The sequence below is a fragment of the Phacochoerus africanus genome, chromosome 16, assembly GCF_016906955.1.
Source record: "Phacochoerus africanus isolate WHEZ1 chromosome 16, ROS_Pafr_v1, whole genome shotgun sequence".
Taxonomy (NCBI): domain Eukaryota; kingdom Metazoa; phylum Chordata; class Mammalia; order Artiodactyla; family Suidae; genus Phacochoerus; species Phacochoerus africanus.
The window spans coordinates 9,714,279-9,740,981 of NC_062559.1; the positions used below are offsets into that span (position 1 = coordinate 9,714,279).

General features: G+C 51.5%; 2 protein-coding genes across 3 annotated transcripts in view; one reads left to right on the forward strand and one right to left on the reverse strand.

Moving 5' to 3' along the window:
- PARP12 (poly(ADP-ribose) polymerase family member 12) overlaps window positions 1-11,995 on the forward strand; it is a 40,648-nt gene extending 28,653 nt beyond the window's left edge. Inside the window, exons 8-12 of the mRNA XM_047762909.1 lie at window positions 1,919-2,015; window positions 6,957-7,032; window positions 8,577-8,707; window positions 9,514-9,665; window positions 10,858-11,995. Of these exons, the coding sequence (XP_047618865.1) occupies window positions 1,919-2,015; window positions 6,957-7,032; window positions 8,577-8,707; window positions 9,514-9,665; window positions 10,858-11,183 (782 nt within the window). The 3' untranslated portion in view covers window positions 11,184-11,995. The remainder of the gene's footprint in view (window positions 1-1,918; window positions 2,016-6,956; window positions 7,033-8,576; window positions 8,708-9,513; window positions 9,666-10,857) is intronic.
- A 2,133-nt stretch (window positions 11,996-14,128) lies between these two features.
- TBXAS1 (thromboxane A synthase 1) overlaps window positions 14,129-26,703 on the reverse strand; it is a 170,417-nt gene continuing 157,842 nt past the window's right edge. For both annotated transcript variants that reach the window (XM_047763007.1, XM_047763008.1), the window contains 4 exons: window positions 23,236-23,327; window positions 18,795-18,932; window positions 16,624-16,786; window positions 14,129-14,376 (listed from right to left, as the gene is read on the reverse strand). In XM_047763007.1, the coding sequence (XP_047618963.1) occupies window positions 14,302-14,376; window positions 16,624-16,786; window positions 18,795-18,932; window positions 23,236-23,327 (468 nt within the window). In that variant the 3' untranslated portion in view covers window positions 14,129-14,301. The remainder of the gene's footprint in view (window positions 14,377-16,623; window positions 16,787-18,794; window positions 18,933-23,235; window positions 23,328-26,703) is intronic.

Here is a 26,703-nt window from a genome sequence, read left to right on the forward strand (position 1 = left end):
GGAATGTCAGGTGCAACCTTTATCCTTCTCAACCTGGGCAGCACCCATGGGGACAGAACAGTCACCCTGAGGATGGGAAGAACACCCACGGCCAGTTCACTGCAAAGTGCGGCAAGAAGCGTGTGTTGTGCAGGCTGACTCAGGCTCACTGGGGTGGGCACAGTTCTGCTCTTTGTTGGTAGATAACAGCAGCCTCCGAAGAGTTGGGCTGAAGTAACTTCTCTCTTCATAACCTCGTTCCTAGGTAGTGGGAAAGCATGTCTCGGGCCCCAGCCTGCCACTCATATTACCAACTAAATATTAGGGGGAGGCAAGTACATTTAAGAAAGACATACACAGGCCATTATCACTTGGCTCTGTCCCTTTATAGACTCTGGTCACAAAACGGTCACTCAGAGTAAATGCTAATACTTCAGAGGCAGAAATCTTTTTTTTTTTTTTTTTTTTTTTGGTCTTTTTAGGGCCACACCTTCAGCATGGGAGTTCCCCAGTTGGGGGTTGAATCAGAGCTGCAGCTGCCAGCCTATGCCACAGCCACAGCAACGTGGGATCCAAGCCACGTCTGTGACACACACCATAGCTCACAGCAACGCCAGGGATTGAACCCATGTCCACATGGATACAAGTCAGGTTCATTACTGCTGAGCTACAATGGGAACTCCCAGAGGCAGAATTCTGATGTCTGTTAGTTGGTACTAGTTGGGCAGAAGCCCCATATCAGGGCTTGTTTAGGGACTTAGCCTAGTGTATCCTTTTTAAGGGTAAATTAGGGAGAAGGCCTCATGTTTACCCTGTCCATGGGATGATCGGGAATGGATCTTGCATGTATTTTGCCAGTCCGCACATCCTGAATAACTCTTAATTTCATCGGTAGAAGCTCATTTGCAGTTCATCACAGTGTTAGTCAACGGACCAATAAAAAAAGCCCTTTTAAGTAAGTTAATTAGCAGAGTCCTGATGGGAGGTTGAGGATTGGGTGACTGACGGGGTTGTGGCAGACCTGTCTGAATTACAGGTTCCTGTTTAGAATGTGGGGGACCCCCCCCAGCAGGACCCATTCTTTTTTTTTTTTTTTTTGTCTTTTCATGGCCTCACCTGTGGCATATAGAAGTTCCAAGGCTAGGGGTCGAATTGGAGCTGTAGCTGCCAGCCTCCACCACGGTCACAGCAACACTAGATCTGAGCCACAGCTGTGGCAAAGCTGGATCCTTAACCCTCTGAGTAAAGCCATGGATTGAACCCAAATTCTCATAGATGCCATGTTGGGTTCTTAAGTTGCTGAGCCACAGTGGGAACTCCAGGAGGCCCATTCTTGATGGCGTAGGGAACACACACCTCGATGATCACAGGGTTTATGCTCAAATGGAGTAGGTTCCCTCCTGCCCTTAGAATGAATCTAAGAATCGGGTATGGGGCAAGAATTTCATTCGTTAAAGATGGTACAGGTTTTAAAAGGTTGAGAAATATTGCTGCAGTGTAAGTTTAGTCAAAATAAAGGAAAAAAAGGGTATGAGAGTAAAATTATTATATTAGCTCTAAGTCCCACTGGCTCAAGATGTGGTAATTTGGTCTCAGGCTGGGCTGAAGGTTCTTTATATCTAAGCTGGGAAAAATTGCTAAGCAAAATAATAGTTTAAACAAGACTGGCAGGAACGATTTCAAAGCACTCATGTATAATTGATATGTCAATTACTAATCATTCATCTATTCATTAAACCCAGTCTCCTAGAGATACGTTATTTTCTTTATGAATATTTGAAATGTGTAAAATGGCCTTGTTTTTAACAGACTGATTGTGGGCTTTAACATTGGGATTAGCTTTCCAACCCATTTAATTTGTGTTTATAGCACATTCCCATCCTGTGTGTGTATATGTGGGGATTTTTTGTGTGTGTGTGTGTTTTTTTTTTTTCCCCAGCCTTCATTCAGAAAAATCTGGCCTATGGCACCATGAGAAAAGTTCGCCGGAGGCCCAAATACGTTTCTCCCCAGGATGTGAAGATGAAGCAAACCTGGTAGGTGGCACTGGGGGCACCTGTTCCATAGCATGTGCTCTGCTGCAGGTACAGAAACCTGCTCAGCTGGGCTCCAGCCCTGGGAGGGTTAGTTGGCTCCGGACTGACGTCCCCCTCCTGCCCCGCCCCACCCTGCCCCATGTGTATTCGCACTTTCCTTAACAGCAGAGCGCTGCCCTTCTTAGGAGTGATCTAGCCAAGGGCCAGGGGTACAGGAACCTGAAAAATCACACTCCAAATAGAACAGTCGTAGCAGGTATTACAAAGCTATAACTATAACGTAAATTTATAAAAAGGTAATCATTAGGTGCAGATACAGTTTACAAATTTTTAAGTGATAAGCCAAACACAACATTGAAGACACCAAAAAAAAAAAAAAATCACTTAAGTAGAGATGTCTTAGCTTTAAATTTGCTAGTGCTTTTACTGAGACCTGAAGGTATTCTTGTGCAGATTTTTCCAGAAGCCAAAAAGTTCTTCCTGTGTTGAGACTAATTTAGAGAACGGTGAGGAAATAGTAATAGTCTAAGTCCTAATACTTTCTCTGTCTCCCTCTTCCGAGTGGTGGTGTCTTTCGTTCTATGACCGGGAGGAAATCTCTTTGCACAGCTCTCTGGATTTTTCTGTTTGTATGTATGTGTTTTTTTAGAGTCAGGTTTTTTTTCCCACTGGTAGCAAACTGTGGGTTTTGTTTCTAAAAAAGCATTTTCAGTTCTCTGTGTCCTCTAGTTGTGTTACATGTGAATGGCAGTTGTCACCTGTAGCACTTGACTACTGTCGTGCAGGTTCCAGTACCTGGAAGGGCTTCGAACCCAGAGAGAGAATTATCCTCTTGGGCAGAGGCTTTGTGACATGTAACGAGTGGACTGCTTGCTGTGTTCTGCAAGCCAGTCTCTACTTGAAGCCAGCTTCTCATCTCGTCCTTTCAAGTGACTAAACTGAGCCACAGACCTGAATTTTTTGTCACTGTTGAAAAAAACCGAATACACCAAAAATTATACTCATGAAAACCCCATTACTTTAATGCCGCAGGTATGGCCATTAAAAAAAAAAAACCCATTATTTTAGTGTTTGAATATAATGGAATACCAAAAAAAACACTAAAACAGATGCTGCAAGTGCTGATGGGCCAACTCCATCCCCAGGGGAGGATCCCTTAGGTCACAAGCGCCAGAGCCGCCAGGGTAGCCCCTGGCCTTGTAAGCTTTTAGGAGCAGGGAGGGCGCTCCTGCCGCTGACGGCAGATTTGTGAGCTTTGCCCTGATGGCTGAGTCAGTAGTTTGAGGCTTGAGGCCAGTGTGCTGGGAATGGAGTTGGAGGAAGGGGTCAGTTCTCAAGGCCACTTACTGGGGAGGGTGGCCTGGGTGGTGACAGGTGCCTGTTAGTCTGGGTGTGTGACAGCTCACACCGGGACTGTAGTCAGAGCTGCTGTTGGCGGCCTGCACCTTCCGTTAGCCAGAGAGGTCGGGCTCATTTCTGTTGCACAGAGAACTGCTGGTGTTGGTTCTTCTAAGATTTGTTGGTGCTTCTAAGATTTCACAGCTGGGCTCCAGTGGTTTTGTGTGTGGAGCATGGCAAGGTCATCTGAAGAAGCTAGAGGGAAGAGGTATTTTCAGTCCAAGAAAATAGAGTGGGTCTAACAAAGCAGCCTCCTGGGGTTTCCCCCTCCCTGGTGAAGCCAAGTATGCCTTTCTCCCTTTCTTATTAAAATTTATTTTTGGGAGTTTCCGTGGTGGCTCAGTGGTTAATGAACCCGACTAGGAACCATGAGGTTGCAGGTTCAATCCCGGGCCTCACTCAGTGGTTTAAGGATCCAGCATTGGCGTGAGCTGTGGTGTGGGTTGCAGACATGGCTCAGATCTGGTGTGGCTGTGGTGTTAGGCCGGCGGCTACAGCTCCGATTAGACCTCTAGCCTGGGAACCTCGCCCTAGAAAAGGCAAAAAGACAAAAAATAAAATACAAAATAAATAAAATTGATTTTGGCTCTGTAAAACATGATGTAAAAGTCAAGCTTATATGACAAGCTATACTCAGTGGTCAGTACTCCCCTCACTGTTACCTCCGCACTGTTTCCATGATGGGCAACCATCTTCATCATTTTCTGGTTTATCTTTACTGTGTTTCTTTTTGCAACAATGAGCAAATGCATATACAAAAAAAGTATTTTCCTCGTTTCCTTTTCTTGTGTAGAAGGTAACATTCAAAATGTGCTGTTCTGTGCTTTTTGTTTTTCCCTTAAACATAGATCTTCATTAGGCTTATTGTGGTGACCATTTTACGATGTGTACAAATGTTGAAAAAATAGATGATGACTCTCAGTTCATTGAAGTCTGAATTCTGTTTCTGTCTTCATGGTTCTCTATCACATGTATGTACTCTGTCCCCTTTGGAGGGACATTTTTGCCTTTTTTGTATCTTTTGCTATTACAAGTGTAACACTGCTAAGGACCTCTGGTGTATTTCGTGTTTGTGGAGCTGGGTCGTCAGGTTACAGTCCCAGAAGGTAAATGCAAGTTCCTCTTTCTGGGGTCGGACCATTATGACTCACCCCAGAATGTGTGAGGTGCCCGTTTCCCTGAGTCTTGCCAGCAGAGTGAGTCATAGCCTCTTGGATTTTTTGCTGTTCTCGTCGGTGGGAAAGAGTGTCACAGTGTGTTTAGTGTGCTTTCTCTTATGGGTGATGTTCAGTGTGTTTCTTCCTAACATGTAAGGGCCACTGCCTTTCTTTTTCTGTGGATTATGTGTCTTTTTGTCCATTCTTCTATCAACTTTTTGGTATTTTTCTTAAACATTAAGAGTCCTTCGTTTCTTTGGGAGCTCAGCCCTAGGTTTGTTAATCTACTGCAGCATTTTTTCTTCATTTGTTGCAACCTTAAGCAAAAGCCAGCATACTAGAAATTACAACACGAGTTCCACCCTTAGGTATAAGTCAGTGTTTGCCCTCCTAATTGGATCCTAATACAAGATCCTTCATATGCTTTATTTCATTCCATTACTTTCCTCCAGACTTGCTGTTTTTTAACTTCCTTTTTTTTTTTTTTTTTTTTTTTTTTTGTTTCCTCTGGCTGCATCTTTGGCATATGGAAGTTCCCAGGCCAGGAATCAAATCCGAGCTGCAGCTGCAACCTGTGCCACAGCCGGATGCAGCAATGCCGGATCCTTACCTCACTGCACCAGGTGGAGGATTGAACCTCAGCCGCCTCAGAGACAACACCAGATCCTTAACCTCTTGTGCCACAGCAGGAACTCCTAACTTCATGCTATTTATGTTATGACGGTTTCATTAAATTTACTACCATTTTCTTTGGGTGTTTACTATCTAAGATTTCCTTAGATAAAGATGTTAGAAAAAGAAATTTTCTTTTATTTGCCTGAATACACCTTTATTTTGCCTTCAATCTTAAAGCTATTTTCACTGGGTATAGACTTTCTGCTTGTTTTACTTTCTCCTGGAACATTGAAGATATTACTCTGCTGTCCTTCAGTTTCCATTGCTGCTTTTGAGAAATCAGTGTTGTTCTAACTCATGCTGCTTTTCCGGAATCATGCTTCTCCCTGCTCTGGCTGCTTTTAAGGTTTTCTGTTTGTCTTTGTATTAGGTACTCTCACTGGTGTGTCTGGGTGTGTGTTGTTATTTGTCCTGTTTGGGATCCTTTGTGCTTCATAAATCTGTAGGTTGATGTGTCTCATTAGTTCTCTTTGAAAATTGCCTCCATCCTGTTCTTGCCCCTCTCTCTCTGGAGCTTCACTTTAGGCTCTGACCAGATGCAGGCCTTCTCTCTCTGTTCTCCACATCTCAGCTTCTTCCCCACCTCATTCCTCTCCTTACTGCTCTGTGCCACATTCTGGATTATCGCACTGGCCATAGCTGTCAGCTCACTCACCCTCTCTCTATAGGTTGTCGACTCTGCCAGCCAGCCTGCTCATAGAACTTCTACTTCAAGGGATGTATTTTTCATTTCTACAGGTTCTATTTGGTGGTGGTTGTTGTTTTTTCAAATCCTCCAGGTCTTTTTATAGTTTTAGGTTCCTTGCATATGTTTTTAAAGTTTGCCTTTTATTTCTTCAAACATAGAAAGAATTGTTGTTGCTTAATAATGTGCCTGTTAAGTTCAGGATATAAGTCTTCATGGGTCTGTTTCTGGCTGATTCTTGCCTGTGGGACCTTGTTTAGTTATTTTTAAACTGTGCCATTTTCCTAGGAAAGTTATTTGTGGGAGTTCTTTGAGGCTTAGGATGAAGGTACATGTCTCATGCCAGCAGAAGCAGAAGGTAGGTCTATTGTGGGAAGAACAGAACGTTCTGACACTAAATAGGAATGATTTGGAGTTAAAGTTTCACAGCCCTTGTTTCTAGACCCTTTGAGCCACGTTTTTTGGAACTCAGTTTTTATTTGTATTTTATTTTTAGAAAGATCATGTGCTGCTTTTGTATTATCTGACAGCCTGTGATTAAACATGCTAATATTTCTGTAGTAAAAAATATGCATAGTCACTTTAAGAGGGAAATGCATATAGACCACAAGCAGCCTCTTAGCAGTTCAGGTCAGAGGATTGACATTAGTTTTACATAAAAACGTGTTTTATATGCCATTGTATCTCATTGAGGTTGTTTCTGATGAAAGTTTCAGGGCGCTTTGAATTTCAAAATCAAAATCAGGGTTCGTGTGTGCTCTGTCCCCTGTGTGTTGGAGTTGGGATGCAGGTGAGAAATGGACCCTCACGCCTGGTGGGTCTTGGTTTGGGCCATGCGCGCAGAGATGGCAGTGCTCCCGCGTGCAGGACGGCGTGATTGCCTGCTTCCTGGCCGCCGCCTCCCTGCTCTTACAGGATGATGTGCTGAGACTCAGGGCGGATGGTCTTGGCTGGTGGAAGCATCTCCGAGAGATCCACTTAGGTCTAAGAACAAACTGCCTGAGTGTCTTTCTTTACATTTCTTAGCAGCGTCAATTTTCAAGGCCCAAAGAGCATCCCTGAGCATTGGGACCACTCGGCCGTGCCAGACACCGGCTTTAAGGTATGGGACTGGCGCCGTCCTGGGCTGGGGAGGCGGGTGCTCTTAGACACGGGCAAATGTGAGCAGACTGCGCTGCATCCTTCACCGCCGAGAGGTGAGCGGGAGGTGGGGTTTCTTTTAGGTCTTGGGGATTTTACCCAGGGGTGGCTGTGGCCTGAGGGGTGAGGCTGTACTGTGGAGGGATGATGATGAGCTGGACGTTTTCTGGAAAGGACGTAAATAAGGCGCTTAAGAGCTGCTTGGATAATCAAAGTTATTCTGTGCAAGGAAAGGGGAAGAAGCCAAGCAGGCGTGTGCTGAGGGGCGTCTGGAAGGGCAGTGGCTGTTGGGAGGTGCTGGGTACTTACTAGAAGACTGAGAAGCAGCTGCGCTGGAGCAGCTCAGTGTGGGCCTCGCCGCGGCGGGCACTGTGCTGAGCTGGGCAAAGAAGCCAGGCCGGGGTCCGAGGGCGCCCATGTGTGTGGAGCCCTCGGACTGGTGAGCACTGGGCAGACTGGCCTTTCCAGCCAGCTGCACAGGCCGGCCGGGAGGGCTTGGCGACTTCGGGCGGCAGAGGACCGGCGACCGTGATGGCTGGCCCTTCTGCAGGCAGAGGGCAGGAGGAACATGGGGACTGGTGGAAACTGGGTGGGGAGGGAGCCCACCCCCTGAGTGTCTGGGGTGGAGGGTGTCCGTGGACGTGGGGGAGCAGAAGGGGGAGGTCAGGGCTGGGCTGCAGAGCCCCTTGGTTGGGGCCACAGTGCAGGCCAGGCCAGAGGTGGGAGTCCTTGCAGGCTCTGGTCTGGGAGGGCAGGGCGTGAGGCAGAGGAGTTGGGTGCCCTCCAGTGAGGTGAGAGCAGGGAAATCCAGATCAGAATTGGGGTTGCAGAGACCCACGGCTGTGCACACAGAGCCCTGTCATTAGCTCTTTGGGGGGCGAGGTGGTTATATGGGAAGGCGGTGCGGAGGGCATCCCCAGAGACCCCCGGGGAAGGCCGTCATCAGGCTGAGCCTCTTGGTGCCGGGCACGGGGATACTGGTGGGGTCCAAGCTGCAGGTGCAGGATCTGTGGGTTGTCCCTCTGCTCCTGGCTCATCAGGAGTGGTGTTTCCCAGAGCCGGACCCTAGAAGAGTGGCGGGCTCAGCTGGGAGGGAGGGGTGCTCGCCTGACTTGCTGACTCCTGAGCTGCTGGGCACCGTGGGTGGGGCTCACACAGCATCGCTGCCCGTGGCAGGGTTCGCCCCCGTCTGCCAGTGTGTGTGTTCCACATCCAGTGACACCAGTCCTGCAGTCTTGTGGTCTCTGTAGTCGGCCCTCTGCGGGGTCAGAAGAGCAGGGACAGGTGAGGGGCATGGGTAGCACTGACCTAGCATTACCTGCCTGTCCTCCAGGCTGGCCTCAGAGTGGAGAAAAGGGAAGTGACAAGCAACTGCCCACATCCCAGGCAGGGAAGAGACAGCCCCTGGGGGTACAGGAGAGTGTGGTAGTTCTGGTATTTTATCTGGGAAGAGGCCTACATTCTGCACGTCTGTGATAACAGAGTGAAAATATTTGCCTCTTGCAGAGGATTGCCCTGCATTCATCCTCAGAAGAGTTTCAGAAGGTCTGGAACCTCTTTACCTGCACGATGCCCAACCACTGCATTCAGATGATCGAGCGGGTCCAGAACGTGGCCCTCTGGGAAGTCTACCAGTGGTGCGTCCGAGGCACGCCCTTGGTGGTCTGGGCCTCCGTCCCCACAGATGGCGGTTTACTGAGCATGCCCTGGGCTGCGGGGACAATCTGAGAAGGCAGTCACTGCGTCCCCGGTGCTGCTGGGGGCAGGAGCTGTCCCTCTCCTGCCTGTCCCATCACCCGCATGGCTGAGTGCTGGCCTGATCCTCCAGCGAGTTGGGGCCTGTGGTCCCCTAGTGACAGAGCCAGCTCTGTCCTCTCTGCTTCCCTGACAACATAGGGCGGGTCAGCATGAGCCCCCACTTCCTTGGACCATGAAGCTCCTGTCCTGGCAGCCAGAGCTCAGGGCCTCACTTTCGTGCCCGAGGCCTGGCACACCCTCGGGTGGGGAGGAAGCCAGTCCTGCCGGTCTCTCCCCACACGAGCTCAGAGCAGTGTCGTCTGTACTCTGGGCCCAGTGAGGAGATCGAGGTGACTCACAGGAGAGGGGAGGACTGACCAGCAGCCTTCGGCTCCCCCGGCTGAGCTCCACGCGGAGCAAGGCCGTGGGAGGAGGCACGCCTGCCCCCCAGCAGCTGGCCTGTCTGCGTTGGGGTTCAGAGAGCACTGGGAGCCTGGAGTCCTGGAGGGAAGGTCCCCTCTGCTCGTGCCCGCATCCTCTGCTCTGCCTCTCCCGGGCCCGGGCCCATGGCCAGAGTCTCGTGACCCGGGGCTCCTGGTCTCTTGACACTTGGACTGAAACATGTGTTCTTGGGGGGGCCGTTCTGCGGGGGGCAGGGGGGCGAGTGCCCTCTGCCTCCAGCACACATTCGCTCCCGTGATTTTAGGCAAAAGGGGCAGATGCAGAAGAAAAATGGGGGGAAGGCGGTGGACGAGAGGCAGCTGTTCCACGGCACCAGCACCAGCTTAGTCGACGCCATCTGCCAGCAGAACTTTGACTGGCGGGTCAGCGGTCTGCACGGGACTTCCTACGGCAAAGGTAAGCGCCAGAGCGGCCCGCGCTGCCCGAACCCTCCTTGCCTCTCTGTCCCGGGACTGGAGACCACTTAAAGCAGAGGATGGAGGTGCGAGGGAACCAGCATGAGCCGAAGCAGCAGTCCGGACTGGGGACTGGCCAGGACGTGGGAGGCCTGGCTGCTGGCCCTGTACTTGGCTCCTCTGTGTGAGCCGGGCCCGACCCTGGGCCCAGGCGAGGGGTTGGCTTCCCCGAACGATGGGCCTGCGTCCCGGCGGGAGTGGGGAGAGGGCGGGGGCTGCGTGCCAGCCCTGAGTCAGGTCCCCGACCGCCTCTGCCGTCTCCTTAGAGTGGAAATCTGACCGCTCAGATGCGTTCGTGTGGGTTATTCTCGCTGTGATGCGCGTTACCTCTTTTCCTGTCTCTTAGTTATTTTTAAACTGAAAGTAATTTCAAACTCACAGGAAAAGTGCAAGAATAGTATTAAAAAAACCCTCACACGTAAATGTCACCTAGTTCATCCGCTTTACCACGTTCACATGGGCTTCATCACCCCCTCTCCCTTTTTTCTGAACCGTTCGGGGCGGGGGGCGGCCTGTTTCATACCTTCACCCCCGAGCGCCTCCTGTGAACGCGTTCTTGGCGAACCACGCCTCGGCTGCTGAATCGAGAGCCGCGCCGCACGGTGACGCGGTCTGTGGTCGCAGCCCCTCTGCCGAGGCTGTCGCTGAGCTTTAGCGGCACACGCTCTTATCTCGGCTGCAGGGTCAAGGGCATTGGAGCCAGTGGAGGCCGTACATCCCAGTGTGTAGGTGGCAGCTTCCAACTCGGGTTCCTATTCGACAAGTTTCCCGAAGCCTTTCCTCGGGCTGCCGGCGTCCACGGAGTGTTCTCTGCGTGGCGTCTCGCCTGCTTGCTCCTCCGCCCCGTGAGGTCGGGCGTGACAGCCCCATCTTTGGCCAAGGGGACTGGGGTTCCAGCGGTTCAGTAGCCAGGTGCCCAGAGACCTTTAGATGTGACAGATCCCGACTCAAAAGGAGTTTTCTGTGTCGGCCTCTGGTGACCCCTCTGAGGCCCATCGCGAGGGAGAGGCGGGAAAAGGGGAGCAGAGGGAGGAACGGTGGAGGCCACGGCCTCGCCTGGTTTTCAGGGTGTTGGCACCTCCCCTTCTGGCCACGGGTGCCCCGGGGCCCAGCTAAACCTGATGTCCTTGCAGGGAGCTACTTTGCCCGGGACGCCGCGTATTCCCACCACTACAGCAAGTCCAACACCAAGTCCCACACCATGTTCCTGGCTCGGGTGCTGGTGGGCGAGTTTGTCCGAGGCAACACCAGCTTCGTCCGCCCCCCGGCCAAGGAGGGCCAGGGCACCGTCCTGTACGACAGCTGCGTCAACAGCGTGTCCGACCCCAGCATCTTCGTGATCTTCGAGAGGCACCAGGCCTACCCAGAGTATGTCATCCAGTACACGGCCTTGACCAAGCCCATGCCCGCTGCCTCCAGCCTGCTCTCCTTGGCATCCCTCTTCAGCGGCCGGCAGTGAGCGCCCCGATGTTTTTATGCTTTTTAGGCTCATCTTACTTGAAATGGTTGTTTGAAAGAGTTCTATTTCTTTTTTTCTTTTTAAGCAAAACAACTTTTAATGAACTGTTCCTTTAATATTGACTTCTTGATGAAGTTACACTCTTAATCTCTGGCCAATGATATTTTCACTTTAAAGTCATTTTTGGGTTTGCTGGTGGACTCAGTGGTTGCGATTATAGGCGAACCCCTTATTGCTCTTTAGTCAGGTGTGAAAGTTTTATTTTTTACTCTCTGTTGACTTGGCTGCAGATTGGCACCAGGCAGAGTTTCTAGATACTATTTTATGGATTGGTTTTAATTTTCAAGAGTTGGGTTTTTCGGGGTCGAGGTGGCATCTTGTTTCGTCAGAGTGGCACAGCAGCCATCGGTGCAGGATATCCTGTGTCGTGGACCTGTCGGGGCCCAGTCATTGTGTCTGTTGTTGAGTCTCTAATCTCAGCCGCTCTTCTGCTGCTTCTCCGAAGCTTTTGGCCTTGACATTGGCCCATATATCTCGTCGTTAGAACAAGCAGCTTCTCTGTGGTGTCCTTGAGACCCTGTCGGTTTCCCTTAGTCCTGGCAGGGGTCCGTGTCACTTGGGAAGCACATTCAACCTGGCAGGTGACACGGATGAGCGGCTTCCCCCAGGACCTGTCCTGGCCCGTGAATGCCTGTCTGTGCATCTGCACTGAACACCCTCTGAGTAAGGGTTTCACGTCCCTGTGAGGTTTCAATACCTGTGCTGCCAATGTCACAGCAGAGTCTGGGAATAAAAATATTTATCTGACACGGGAGACGGCTAAAGCTCATTCTTCACTGCCTGTTTATTGACCGCTTGCTGTAAACAGGCACTTTGCTGGGTGTGGGGTTACAACAGAGCCCCAGCTACTGCCCGGAGGAGCCCATGTGTGGGTTTACCATGAAGCAGTGAAGCTGAGGGTTCATGGCCCCTCACTTGCTGGGGCCCCTTCCATGGCCCTAGGAGGGACCCATAATGGCTACATGATCATGCTTTTTGGTTAAATTTGCATAAGTTACATATCGATATTTTTTTCTTTCCCTTAACTTGGGTTTCAAGCCACACAAAACCTAGATGCACTACTGCACAGGGTGCTGTGGACACAGGGGTGGATGAGTTGTGTGTCTCCACACACAGCGGTTGGTAGGGGTCTCTCTGTGGGGCATTGGCCATCTTGGCTGGGGGCAGAGGGCCTGGCAGGGTGGCTCCACCTCACGGGTCCGTCTGGTCCCTCCTGGGTGGCCCCTCCCACTGGCTTCGGGTCCAGTCCTCAGCAAAGGGCTTTCCCCTGCACCCTACCTGCCCACCCCACTCCACACCATGTGTCCGGTCTCGTCACGATGGCTCTGCTTAAATTGGCTTGTCCTGTAGTTCTCAGATCAGGGCTGCTGGGACCTGAGCCATGGGCAGCAGCAGGAGTGGTCATTAGGGAGTGTGGCCGGGGAGAATGGCAAGAAGGACCTGGGCTGGGAGGGGGTCACGCGCTCCAGCAACATCGGGAGAGCTGAGGACCGCTGAGACCTCTGCGCTTGCTGGCCTTGAGAAAGCATGTTGGGAAGAACCACTCTCTGGACCAGAAATTCCAGAAAGGGATGGGGTCCATGTGGCTAGGTTGTGGTGGGCGGGGAGGAGCTGCTCCTGTGGGCATGGGAGGGGTGGAAAGAAGTCAAAAAGACCTCTCCTCATCTTCCTACATAGGTCTTGGGATCCTGTGTGTGTGTGTGACAACAAATGGTTGCGAGGCTGGCCTTTTATATTCCAAGGGGCCAGAGAGAGAAACGGACTCTCCGGGAGAGCACTTTGGGGCAGTGTGGGAGCTCCAGGCTGGAGGCAGGGGGGACAAACGGCAGGAGCTGCGTCCACAGCAGCGGCGATGGGGCAGCCTGTTCTGCCAGCTCCCGGCACAGCCTGTGCTTTGCACAGGTGGGTCCGCCTCTGGGTACTGCATCCGCGCCCACAGATTCCCACTCTGTTATTTGCCCATTGACCCCTTGACACCGCTCGGATGGTAAACAGAGGAAGGGGCTGTGATGTAGGGCAGCCTCCTGGTTTTACAGGTGAGAAAGCAGGCACAGGGGTGGTAAGACTAGTAGCCACGACCACGCGGCTGCTGGTGACAGATCTGGGATTCACTTTGCAAGGTCTTGGTTGAATTTGAACTTCTCAGCAACACGGTAGTGACTTTGACTAAAATTCACCTCTATAATTTGATTCTTTGATCAGAATTAAGAAAAGATATGTTCTTTAAAAGCACATTTCGGCCTCTGTTGCTTTTCCATGCTTTGAAACTTACAACGTTGGTAGTACCCTACGTCGGAAAATTAAAGCATAATAAAGCCTATGAACTGCTTTTGAAGTTAAGCTTCTGCTGAATGTTACTGTCTAGGTCAAACATCACAGTGCACTGGAAGCAGAAAAGGCTCCCAGGCTGGGGCTGTCAGGACCACTCACCCGAGCGCCCTGTGTCCCCTGCCCTATAGTGTCCTTCCATCCTGAGGCCAGAACTTCTTTCAAAACTCCAAATTCTCAGTCATTTTGTTAAAACTACGTTTTCGCTGCTTCTTTTTTTTTTTTTTTTTTTTTAATTTCTGCTTTTTAGGGCCCCACCCACGGCATACGAAGTTCCCAGGCTAGGGGTCCAATTGGAGCTGTAGCTGCCGGCCTACACCACAGCCACAGCAACGCCAGATCCGAGCCGCATCTGCAACCTACACCACAGCTTACAGCAATGCTGGATCCTTAATCCACTGAGGGAGGCCAGGGATCCAACCTGCATCCTCATGGATACTATTTGGATTCATTTCTACTGAGCCACAAGGGGACACTCCCTGTTTCCACTTCTTTATCATTAATCCCTTACTAAGAAGTGGATCACGTTGTTCAAACACCATTGGCAGAGTCACAACTAAGTGCAGTGAAGGTTTATTAAGCATGTAGGAATATTACGGAAATAGCTTCTTTTCTACTTTTATGCATGCCAGGCATCCTTTCAGTCACTTTGGTGGTATTTTTCCAAATATCCAAATTTCCTCAGGAGGGTTTTCTCGAGTGAGGGTTGGTGTTGCGACACTTGACTGGGTCAGCGAGGGACGATCCTGATGTAGACGCCATTTTTTGGACTCAGGGCCGACTTGGATTCTAGCTGCAGTGGCACCTGAAATAGAGGGAATGAAAGTTCTTGTCAGAGCCAACCGTTTCTACAGGAAAACTCCTCGGCTGGAGGCTGGAAGCAGGGCTGTGCCGAGGGCTGAGGAAGGGCAGGGCTGGGAGTGAGCTAAGCGGCCTCCCCAGCAGGACCTGGAGAAGCTGCCCCTTCCCTGTGCCGAGGGCTGCAGGGAAGCCCCCTTCCTGTGCTGAGACAGGGCTGCAAGGGAGCAGGCGCACATTTATCCTCCCAACAGCTTGTGGAAGAGGGGGCGCAGCTCCTTTTGCAGAGGAGGAAAAGGAGGCTCAGAGAGGCCAAGCGACCTGCTCAAGGGCACCCAGACGGAGCAGCCTAGGACCATTCCTCATCTCTCCACACCCGCTCCCTCGGGGCCCAGCCAGTGACGGAGCAGCCCCCTGTCTTTCTGAGGGGCTTTGCTGCCATTCAGAAAGCTCCCTTTACTTCCAACTCCGGAGTCTGACGGTTAGCGGGAGACGTGGGAGAAAAGTCACATAATGACTCGAGAAGCAAGGCCTCCTGGACTGTTGGGTGGCTAAGATGAACACTTTAAAGGAAAGAAGAGGCACCAGGCCTGGCGCTGGGGCCTGGCAGGCTCTCAGACGTCTGAGGTGAGAGTTCAGATGGGAGCCCAGTCCTTTGCCCAAGAAACGAGATGGTCCAGACCTGCCCTCTCCTGGAGGGCAGCCACTGCCGCACGCAGCTGCTGGGCACTGAAGTGAGGTTAGTGCCAACGAGAGGCTGAATTTTTTTCATTAATGTCGAAGTGGCCATGCGTGGCTAGTGGCTATGGTATGAGGCCTGCAGGTGTAGACACACTTGAAACACCACTGGATTTCAAAACAAGTAGAGGTCTTGTGGCTGGCCAAGTCAGGGAGGGCTTCCTGGAGGAACTGGTGCGGGGGCGTAGCTGGGAATGTGCAATGCTCCTTGAGCAGGACTTCTCAGGGGCTACTTCTGGATTTGAGGAACCCTGAGGGACTGGAGGGCAAGAGAAGCCTGGGGCTGGGGGGTGGGGCAGCATTCCAGAAGGGCAGCGGCCTGGGCAGGCAGGCAGGCGCCTGCGGAAGCTCTGTCGGGTGGGAGTTGAGATGGGAAAGCCAAGTGAGCTCTGGGCCCAGCAAGCTGGGGACTCGTGGCTGGTCCTTGATCGGGGGAGTGCCAGGCTGCTGCTTGTTCCGGGACGCTGGTCTGGCTGCTGTGCTGTATGTATGTCAAGACCAAGTGTGAAGAGACAACCCCCCAGAGAAAGTGCTGCACACACGGGATACCTACGGCCGGCGGGGGCCCGCCCGTCTCTGCTCCTGGGTCTCGGTTTGGCTCTGTGCTCGCCATCTCTCCAGCCTTTACGGACGCAGTCACATCCGGTGCCTCAGCCTTTTGTACCCCAACCCAACTCACTAGTCCTTCCCAGCCAGCAGCCTGCCTCAGTCTCCCTGTTGGTCAGAGACAGTGCCCCTCTCTGAATCAAGAAATTGTCCCCATTTGTCACCATGTCCTTATTATCTGTCCCCTTATGCCCTCCTGTCCAGGCCTGCAGCCACAGCGTGGAAGACAGCAACATTGAGTTTGTGTGGGAGCAGCTAGTAGGGTACAGAGAGGCTGCTACAGGCAGAGGAAAGAGGGAGGGCTTGAGAGTGACCAAGACCCGATTTGAACCTCAGTTTCTTCCCTCTCCAGTTGTTCATTCATTTGTTCCTCAGTGTTTGTTGAATGACTGAGTGATCACCTGCCACAGGCCTGGCATGACACTGGGTACGGAGGCTCCAACCATGAATAGGAAGTCTTTTGGTCCCTGCCCTCAAGGAGTCTACAGTCCGGTTGTGTGACCCCAGGCAAGTTGCTCAACCTCTCTGAGCTTTACTTTAGCTCCTCATCTGAAGAATGGGAAGAATGTAATTTATTCTGTGGGATTACTGGTTTCCTTTGCCGAGGAGGGAAGAGCTGCAGCATGGTGTGGCCCAGCCTTGCTGTACAGAGAACAGTAATAATAATAGATACCCCCAGATGGGGGTTATGTGCCAGGCACTTCTCTGAGCACTTGTGTTGACTTGTTTCATCTTTACGTGACAAGAAGAGGGACGAGGTGTTATTTTTATCGTCCTCCTTTTACAGATCAAGAAGCTGAGACCCACAGAGGTTAAGGAACTTGCCCCAGCTCACACAGAGCCGGGAAGCCACCCAGGCATCAGGGAGTGGGGTGGGGGGCATGCCACGCGCTGGGGACAGTGGGCTCACCTGAGTCTTAGGACAGGCTTCAAAGCGGAACTTGCGCAGAATGTGGAGCAGTGTCAGCTTGATCTCCAGGAGCCCCAGCTGCACCCCGAGGCAGCTCCGGGGGCCCGCCCCGAACGGCAGGTACGTGAAGGGCTGCTGGAGCCGCTGGGCCTCAGCCGTGAACCTGTGGGGCAGCACAGTCAGGGTTGGCCCGGGACCCCATCTCCCTTGCAGAGGTTTCAGCCACTGGCTCTGAGCGAGGGACGTTATTATCTCAGGCCACACTTGTATCAAATCCTAGCGCAGTCTACAGGATCCTGTTTTCTCCTGGACTGACCAGGTCAGTCCCTAAGGCTCTGGAGCTGGTGGCCTCTAATCCAGGGCTTCAGTCTGTCTCTTCTCCTGTCCTGCAAAGCCCTAGAGGCACTAACAAATTAAAATAATTGTCTCAGATGTCAACATTGCCCTCTCTGCCTCTTCTGAATTTACTGTGTTGTTAATGAGCCTGCAGGCCCACTAGGCTCCAGGATGAAAGTCTCGAGCCACAGCCCAGAGTTTCTGTTGTGGCTCAGCAGGTTAAGGACCTGACATAGTGTCTATAAGGACACGGGTTCAATCCCTGGCCTCACTTAGTGGGTTAAGCATCTGGTATTGCTGCAAGTTGTGGTATAGATCGAAGATGCAGCTCGGATCCGGGATTGCTGTGGCTGTGATGTAGGCCGGCAGCTGCAGCTCCAATTCGACCATGAGCCTGGGAACTTCCATATGCTGGAGGTGCAGCCATAAAAAGAAAAAAGAAAAGAAAAGAAACCACACAGCCCTCATTTCACCTATGAGTCCAGCTTCCCCAGTGGCTAGAGGGTGCACCACCCATTGTCTGCTTGCTAAGCAGGGTCCAAGGTGCCAGCCCCCTCTGGAGGCCACGTCCTGCCAGTTTGTCTCTTGATGCCAGCTGCTGTCTTCCAGCCCGCAGTTGCCTTTCTGGTTCAAGCAGTGAAACTTGACCCACTTTGCAGGGGTGGGGATTGGCAGTATTTGACCCCCTGGAAGTCCTTCTTCAGAATGAATTGCCGTATCTACTGCCAAATAACAGCATTTGCCACGTGTATTCTCTGATGGTAACGCTAGGTGACAACCACTACTTTGTAATAGCCAGCTCACTTGTACCACCTCTGGGCATTGTGGGCACAAGAAGCTCTTGGCCTACCCTTTTCAACATCATATTAATGCACTTTTTGTTTTCATAGGTGATGCTGTAAGCCCTGCAGCTGCTGTTACGTCATTTGATATTTACCGTAATTCCAGGAACTGCTGTGCAGTAGAATGTTATTTATTTCGGCCCCACTGCCCATGTTCCCCAGTGACCAGATTGTAGAGTTGGGGCTGCATTAATAGGACATTGGAGCCACTAATGGTGGAAACACAGCTGCAGGCTGACCAGACCCCCACCTGCCAAATCATACCAGCGAGGGGTATCTGTTAACTCTGAGGAGGTGGAGATGCTTGCTTGGAGTTTTTAAATTGGGGGTCTAGAAATGCAGCTTAGACAATGGAATCAAATCCATGCAGGGAATAGGAGTGGGGATCCAGGTCTACTGTGTAAATGTAGCCGGATCTCGTGAAATCCTGGAGAGACTTAGTCAATACTCTTTTTTTTTTTGTCTTTTTATGGCCTCACTGGTGGCATGTGGAGGTTCCCAGACTAGGGGCTGAATCAGAGCTGTAGCCGCCAGCCTACACCAGAGCCACAGCAACACCAGATCCGAGCCACATCTTTGACCTATACCACAGCTCACACGTTTCCTTGAGCCACAGTGGGAACTCCTAGTTAATGCTCTTGTTTGAGAGCAGACGTTCATTTTCTAAAAAGGAGTGATGTTCCGCTGCTTCTCAGTGTGTTCCTGAGAAGTGTCCTGTGTCTTGGCTTGAACAGATAGTGCGCGCCCGCCTGGCGTTGCCTTGTTCCCTGCATGCGGTGCTGCGGAAATGCTGCAACTCTGGAGTACATTTTGGGCTCTTAAAATAAAGGCCCAATCACTTCCTTCAGAAATTATGCCTTGGAAACCACTCTCTGATGACCGTGGCTTTTGACTGCTTGGGGACAGTCGTAGCAAATCTGTCTCTCCTGGCCGTCGCCTCCAGTCCGCCGACGCTCACTTACTTCTGGGCCCCTTTGAAGGCATGGTACTCACCTCTCAGGGTCGAAGGTCTCGGGGTGCGGCCAGTGCTTGGGGTCATGGTGCAGGGCGCCCACGGCCACCTCCAGCACTGTGCCCGCGGGGATGCGCTGCCCCAGCACCTCACAGTCCCGTGCCGCCTCCCGTGTGAACCTGCGGAGACATGGGTCACGCCGGCCTTGAGGCAGAGCGGAGATGCGAGGGGGAGCTCAAGGGCAGCTGTGCTGCGGCAGAGGCCTGCCGTGTGGGATGCGGCTGGGGGACAGGAGGCCCAGCCCTCTTTCCAGGGTGGCGGGATGATGACCAAATCCCACCCCATCGTTAACCCTGTGCTGCCCCAGCCGTCCCTTCCTTTGGCCACACGTGAGGCCTGAAGAGCCCATCTTATGCTTGGAGTGGGTGCTTATGTCTTCTTTTTTGTCTTTTTCGGGCCACACCCACAGCATATGGAGGTTCCCAGACTAGGAGTTGAATCAGAGCTGCAGCTGCCAGTCTACACCACAGCTGCAGCAATGCAGGATCCTTAACCCACTGAGCAGGGCCAGGAATTGAACCTGAGTCCTCATGGATACTATTGAGTTGGCTACCATCACTGAGCCACAATGGGGCCTCCAGTTTTTTTTTTTTTTTTTTTAAAGTGTAAGCATATTACTTTGGTAATATAAATAATTTTTTGAAAAATTAAAAATGATGCTGGTTTTTACTTAAGGTTGCAGGACTGGGCTTCCCTAAATATCTCAGAGGAGATAAAGTTATTACACTAATTATTGTTATACCCTGTTCCTGCGTATAGAAGAAATTAAGAGTAACCCAAGCAGCATGTTATGAGCCTTTAATGTACCAGGAACATGAAAGGCCAGGGCTGTGGGATCCTTATTCAGATCCTAAGCTACTAGTGCAATTATTATGTGCCTGGAGCTGGTCACAAAACATCCTTGCTCAAATCAGAGCAGGTGGGGATACTCTGAGGTGTGCAGCCTCAGCTCTGAGGGATCAAACAAGGCTATATCCTGACCTCTTTCTTCATCTTTCCCCGAAATAGCTTGGACCTGGATGCAGGACCTCCTAACAGCCAGAAAACAGGGCCTTTCCTTCTGTACATGGTTGGGCCTCCTGTCTGGCTAGACTAGGCTGTGTACAAGGCCAGAAAACTCTGCTGAATTATTCTGCATAGATTCCTGGATGGACAGTAATAACCCTTCAACAGGAATTGTTGGTTTCCACAAAGGCCATGTCAAGGATTTTTATGGATAAGAGTGTCAGTCAAGTGTGTCAGTGTTTGGGAAAAGCCAACACACATTTCTGAGATGAAAAGAATAAAGTACCATAAAATAAATAAAATTCTCTCTCTCGCTCCCTTCAAGCCCCAAATCCTGTGCTCAGGCCAAAGCCAACTGGTCTCTTACCCGCATGAGTACCCTCATGAGTAACGATGACCTGCCCCCTCCCTTCTGTTGTTAGAAAACAGAAGTCAGCCCAGTGGTGTGATTAAAAAACCAATGGAGCCACATGGATGGAACTAGACTCTCATACTGAGTGAAGTCAGTCAGAAGGAGAAAGACAAATACCATGTAACATTACTTATGTCTGGAATCTAATAGATGGCACAAACAAAACGTTCCATGGACTTGGAGAACAGACTTGTGGTTGCCAAGGGGGGTGGGGGAGGGTGGAGGGTGGACTGGGAGTCGGGTTCACAGATGCAAACTATTGCCTTTGGAATGGATAAGCAATGAGATCTTGCTGTATCGCACTGGGAACTATATCTAGTCACTTACGATGGAGCATGATAATGTGAGAAAGAGTGTATATATGTACGGGTCACTGCTGTACAGTAGAAAATCGACAGAACACTGTACACCAGCTATGATGGAAAAAATAAAAATCATTAAAAAAATACAAAAACAAAGAAGTAGATGTGGAAGAAGTTGAGGCGGGGAGAGCAGGCGTTCGGCCAGGAGCGCGGAGCTTGCTTCCTTCCTGCTTCCTTCCTCGCTGCTTCCTTCATACCTTGGCTGGCCGGCTGCCTGCAGGGGACCGTTTCCACATCCATGGTTCCACTGATTCTCCCAACCCTCCCTGGAAGATGGAGGTGAACACTCGTGCTCTCTAGAGAGAGCGCTAGACTTCACTGACTTCCATCGGCGCTTTGCTGTTGATAAAAGGTCTCGGGGAGAGGTGGCTGCAGAATTTCGAAGAGACTGTTTCCTTTGTCACTCAGCACGCCATCTGCACGAGACCTCAGCTGCTGGATTCTTGACTGAGTTGAGATCCAGGAAATGATGTCTCTGACCAGTTTGTACACTTTCACTAGAGCACACGCGTGTTCACCCCGGCCAGTTCGCCTCTGCCAGGAGCCTCAGCCACCCAGGCCCATCCCAGTTATTGCCGTCTCTGGGCTCCCATAAAGGCGTCTTCCCTTTAGACGGCCTTTGGGCGGTTTTACGGCTGAATGTCTTATTTTGAACTTCACATGTACGGCAGCTGCCCTCGGTTCCCTTGGAGGGAAGTTTGTACCAATGGTTAAAAAGCAGAGACTGGATGAGTCCACTCTGAGGCGCCTGAGGAAGTCGGGGAAGCCGTGGGGAACAGGACGTAGCGCTGCCGTCAGGAGAGCAGCGAGCTGAGCCCTGGGGTATCTCTGCTCCCAGACCAGGTCACTGGAGCCGTGGGCGCTCCAGGGTGACAGATTTGGCCCACATCTCTGGAAATCCTCTTTCTTGGCTCTGGGTCGGAACATTTGGGACAATATCTACAATCACACGCTCTGGGATATTTTTGGTTTGGAGTATAATTTGGCGATCACTTCAAATCACCCATATTTTCTCTTTTGAAAAAGGCCAGAGCTTGGAGTTCCCATCGTGACTCAGTGGTAATAAACCCGACTAGGACCCATGAGGATATGGGTTCCATCCCTGGCCTCACTCAGTGGGTTAAGGAGCTGGCGTTGCCTTGAGCTGTGGTGTAGGTCGCAGATGCAGCTTGGATCTGGCACTGCTGTGGCTGCGCTGTAGACCGGCAGCTGCAGCTCTGATTTGACCCCTCGCCTGGGAACTTCCATCTCCATGTGGTTTATGTGGTACAGTAATCTATAGAGATGCAGAGTGGAATTTATGATACACAGTTTAATGCTTTGTGTTGCTTCTGTTTCTAGAAATCTGGCAATATGTCAGTGTCTAAGGGCCTGAGAACCCACCATAAGATCCTGAGCTCCACGGGATGCCTCTGAAACCCAGGCATCAGTTAGATCCATTAAACCTGCCTTCCCCGTCCTGCTCTCTTTGTTTCTACGAAAACCCTGCACGTCCTCTAAGCGTCCTCTAAACAAGTTGGTTTTTAGGAATTTGTTGTCAGCTGGGTCCAGTTGGATCATGAGCTCGTTAAGACTGATTAAGCCCACGGACCCTCCAACTGGGCATGCGCAGTGTCTGCTCGGTAACCTTTTGACGTCGGAGGGCTCAGAATTCCACCCGGGGAACCGCCTGCATCTTAGTTGCGCCTGCGCAGAAGTGCCGTTGCCTCACCTTTTCCTTTTCTCCAATTATTACCTTGCCCCACGCTCCCCAGGCCCCAGCTTTATCCCACACATGCTCCAAGCCCCTTGCCGTGGGGGAGGCCGGTTGGAGATTTGTTCTATTTCCTCGTTGGGCTGCTCGGGGAATATATTTTTTCTCTGCTGCAAACTTCAGCATCCCAGCATCGCTTGGCTTGCTGTGCGTGGGGAGAACGTGTCCGGTTCCGTAACTCCTCGTTGAGCGGGAATTTGAAAGCAGAAGATCCGATTCCTGCTCTCGAGGCACCTACAGGTGGGTGTGACTGGATGCCCATTGGTGAAATGTCTCAGAACGGTTGAAAATTGCCCCAACATAAACTATGAAGTCTAGTTAGCGCGCAAAGGCGGGGAGGTGAGGCAGGGAGAGTCAGACCTCCTGGAGTGGTGAATCTTGGGTTGGAGCTCTGCCGACAGGATGGGTGTGGACCACTGGAGAAGGAGAGGGTGCCCCCAGGCCTGGGGTAGTCCCCCCGGAATGTCAGCTCCGAGGGCAGGGCTTTTATCTGTTGGGGCTGACTTCCCAGTGTGTGGCACAGAGTCGGTACTGGATAATGAGTTGGTGAATGAACGAATGAACAGGCAGAGGGACAAGCCTAAGCTGCTGAAGACGAGGAGGCCAAAGAAATTGGCTTGGGTTGGGGAGAAAGTCATGTAAGAAAGGCCAGTGACAGTTTTTAAAGCAGGGTGAATGTACGGGAATATGGGCGGGATATGTATCCCTGTGGTGTCCAGTGCCCCAGGGGGAAAAAAATAAAACCCAAGCCTCGGCCTTTGCCCCCCAGGAGCTTGAGTCCAGCGTTCTTCACAGCACAGGTGGTGACGGGGTGAGGACTAACGGGGACCCTGAACAGTGATGCCCCAGGGGCGCTGGAGTCTGGGCGGGGGGCGGGGATGCAGGCTCACCTGAAAGCGGGTGGGTACATCCTCAGGGTCTCCGAGAGCACCATGTCCAGGTAGGGCAGGCCTTGTTGGAGGCTGCAATGCTCAGGGCTCGGCTGATGGAGGGGTGGCGACAGAGGGTGGAGGCTGAGTTAGACTGAGTCACGTAGCTTCCGTCTTTCCCACTCCCTTGAGCGTCCGCCTCCAACGCTCACAAACACGTCAATGGAAACCCCACCGACGAAAAGCCATACGACCCAGATCGCATTAGATCGGCACTCCCACCTTCTGCTGTGCTTGTTTCCTGGTGGTGTGTGTTACTGAAGAGCAGGCCAGGCCCGGGACTCCGGGGTCTCTGGGTGTCAGAGGAGTGTGTGATAAAGCAGTGGCGGCAGCGGCACTGCTAGTGTTTTTTGAGGGCTGACGATGTGGTAGCTGCGTGTTGTACATACTCCCTTAGGATAAAAGTCGTGTTTACAGGGTTCTGGCTGTGGTATTGAGGGTTAAGGATCCAGCTTGTCTCTGCAGCAGCTCAGGTCTTGGCTGCAGCTCAGATTCAATCCCTGGCCCGGGAATTTTCATATGCTGTGGGTACGACCAAAAAAAAAAAAAAACAACCAAAAAAAAAAAAGTGCTTTTTTTTGTTTTTGCTTTTTGTTTTTTTAGGGCCATACCTGTGGCATATGGAGGTTCCCAGGCTAGGGGTTCAGTTGGAGCTGCAGCTGCCAGCCTGTACCACAGCCACAGCAATGAAGGCTCCTTCACCCACTAAGCAAGACCAGGGATCGAACCCCAACCTCATGGTGCCTAGTTGGATTCATTTCCACTCCACCACCATGGGAACTCCAGAAAAAAAAAAAAAAGCATTTATACATTGAGCTATATAGGGAAGTCATCCTGGCTCATACGTGAGTTAAGTTGAGCTTTAGGCTACCTAAAAGAGCCTATTTATGGCCTCTCCAAATACACTGTACATCTGCTTTAATTGTTAAACAAAAGGGCACATTGACCAGAAGGAAAGAATGTCCACGTTAAAAATAAAGACTAAATGCCTGGGACGCCAGTGCTGGTCCTCCTTTGATGCCAAGACTCCCTTCCCGGGCGCCAAGGCCATGCTGACTTGTGTACGCGCTGGTCTGTTCTCTTTTTTTTGGAAACCTTGAAGAAATGTAACCTTGACTTGTTTAATGTTCTTTGATCTGACAACGTAGAAAACTGTGCTGTGCTGAAAACCCTGCTTCTCCAGAACTGTTTTCTCAGAGTAATCTGGGAAGCAGGCTTCCAGGCAAGTCCTCAGTTTGGCTCACACAAAACTCTCTTCTGTTCTTATTATTGATTATTTTCGTTGATACTTTTTTTAATCCTCCAGAAAACCAAATGGAACAGCTACTCTCCCATCTCTTAGGTGATGAAACCTGAGGCTCAGAGAGGTTTTCACAGGGTTGTGATCAGCACATCATATATAAGACAAAGAGTGAAATAGCAAAATAAATAAGGACAATTGCCACAACTAGAAAGGATCAATGGTAACAACAACAAAAAACCAGAGAGCTATGATAAATCTGTAAGAAAGGTAACTCACCAGAAAAATGGTCAAAGGATATGAAGAAGCAAAAGACAGAAAACAAATACAAGTTGCCAGGGTGAGGAATACAAATGAAAAACCACGAGATCCCGTTTTCACTCATCCAATTAGAAAAAGCTGGGGGAGTTCCCTTTGTGGCTCAGTGGTGAACGAACCCAACTAGTATCCATGAGGATGTGGGTTTGATCCCTGGCCTCGCTCAGTAGGTTAAGGATCCAGCATTGCCGTGAGCTGTGGTGTAGGTTGCAGGTGGGGCTTGGATCTGGTGTTGCTGTGGCTGTGGTGTAGACCACCGGATGCAGCTCTGATTCCACCCCTAGCCTGGGGGGAACCTCCATATGCTGAGGGTGTGGCCCTAAAAAGACAAAAAAAAAAAAAAACAAAAAAAACAACTGAAAAATATTGATGAGATGCTAGGAGTGAAGGTGTGGAGAAGCACAACTCCAGTACCCCGTCTTAGGGATCCCACCATCCCCTGCATTTCTTCCCCCCGGAAATGCTGTCACTCTCCAGCCTTCCCCCCATGGCCTGAAGCCTGTGGGTGGGATGAGTTAGTGGCAGGGGTTGGGGGGATGCTTACGAGGTTTGTTAGCTGCTCTGCTGGTTTCCCCAGAGAAGGATTTTTCCCACTCCTCCTGTCCTCTCGCCCCACTCCCTGCAGAGCTGGAGTGAGTTATTTGCTTGGTAGCTGACAGCCTTGTCTTTTTAAACGAGTTAAAGCTCATCAAAGAGGAGTCCTCAATTTGGTTGGCTTGCTTCTGTCCTACCATCTCAGGACAGCAGGGGGCAGCACTTGGAGGGGGGCAAGTCCAGTCTGTAGGCCCCATCCACCCACAAGGAGCAGTTCTCAAGCCTGCAGCAGCTGGCTACACAGCTGCCCTGGCCGGGGTCTAAACCAGTGGTTGTGAGAGGGCTCCTCGGATGGGCAGCATCACTGTCACCTTAGAAATGAGTATCCCTGGGAGTTCCTGCTGTGCCTCAGCAGGTTAAGAAGCTGGCTAGTATACATGAAGATGCAGCTTCGATCCCTGGCCTCGCTCAGTGCATTAAGGATCCAGAGTTGCCACAAGCTACTGTGTAGGTTGCAGGTGCGGCTTGGATCTGGCGTTGCTGTGGCTGTGGGGTAGACCGGCAGCTGTAGCTCTGATTCGACCCCTAGCCTGGGAACCTCCAGATGCTGCAAGAGTGGAACAGAGGCTCTGGGGTGAGGCCAAGTCATCCCAGGGAAGGGGGGACCAAGCCAGCAGGTGCAAGTGCACAGGCCCTGGGTGGGATTGTGCCTAGTGTCCTTGAGGAAGACAGTGAGCCCAGTTGCCTGGGGCGGAGGGGAGAGTGACTAGACCAGGACACGTGGAGTCCGAGGCACATGGCGTAGCTCATCCGTCAGCATCGTTCAGGGCGACACAGCCGTCAGTGGTAGCTGTCAAGTACTGCTGCGCGAAAAAGCCAAATTGCCGAAGAAAACGTGTGCAGCCTAAGGCTGACCGACTGGAAGGGCGAAAAACGAAAACAATCGGCTTTTCCAACATTCTCCATCCTCATCTCCGGGAGCTGTTCCTTCCAAAGGTTATCACCTGAGCCCACGCTTCCCCCTCCGCCCCCAGGCCGCCGGGGCCGCCTCGAGAAAGAGCCGACTAGGGAAAGGGGCCCTGGGCTTGGGGTTGAACACTCTGCGCTTGTCCTCTGGAAATTCCCAATTGTCCTATCTTGGGATTTGTGTTCGTGGAGTAGAAGCTGGTGGGACTTGCCCCCGTGTGGTCCCCCCTTGGCTGCCTCTCCAGGATGGGCTCTCAGCTGCCTGCTGTCCTGGCCCTGGTACTCGGGCCCCAGCCTGGTGGCCCCTCTCTGCCTTGCTTTTTGACCACGTTACCCTCCACCCTCGGCCCAGGCTCTGGTGCAGAGAGGGT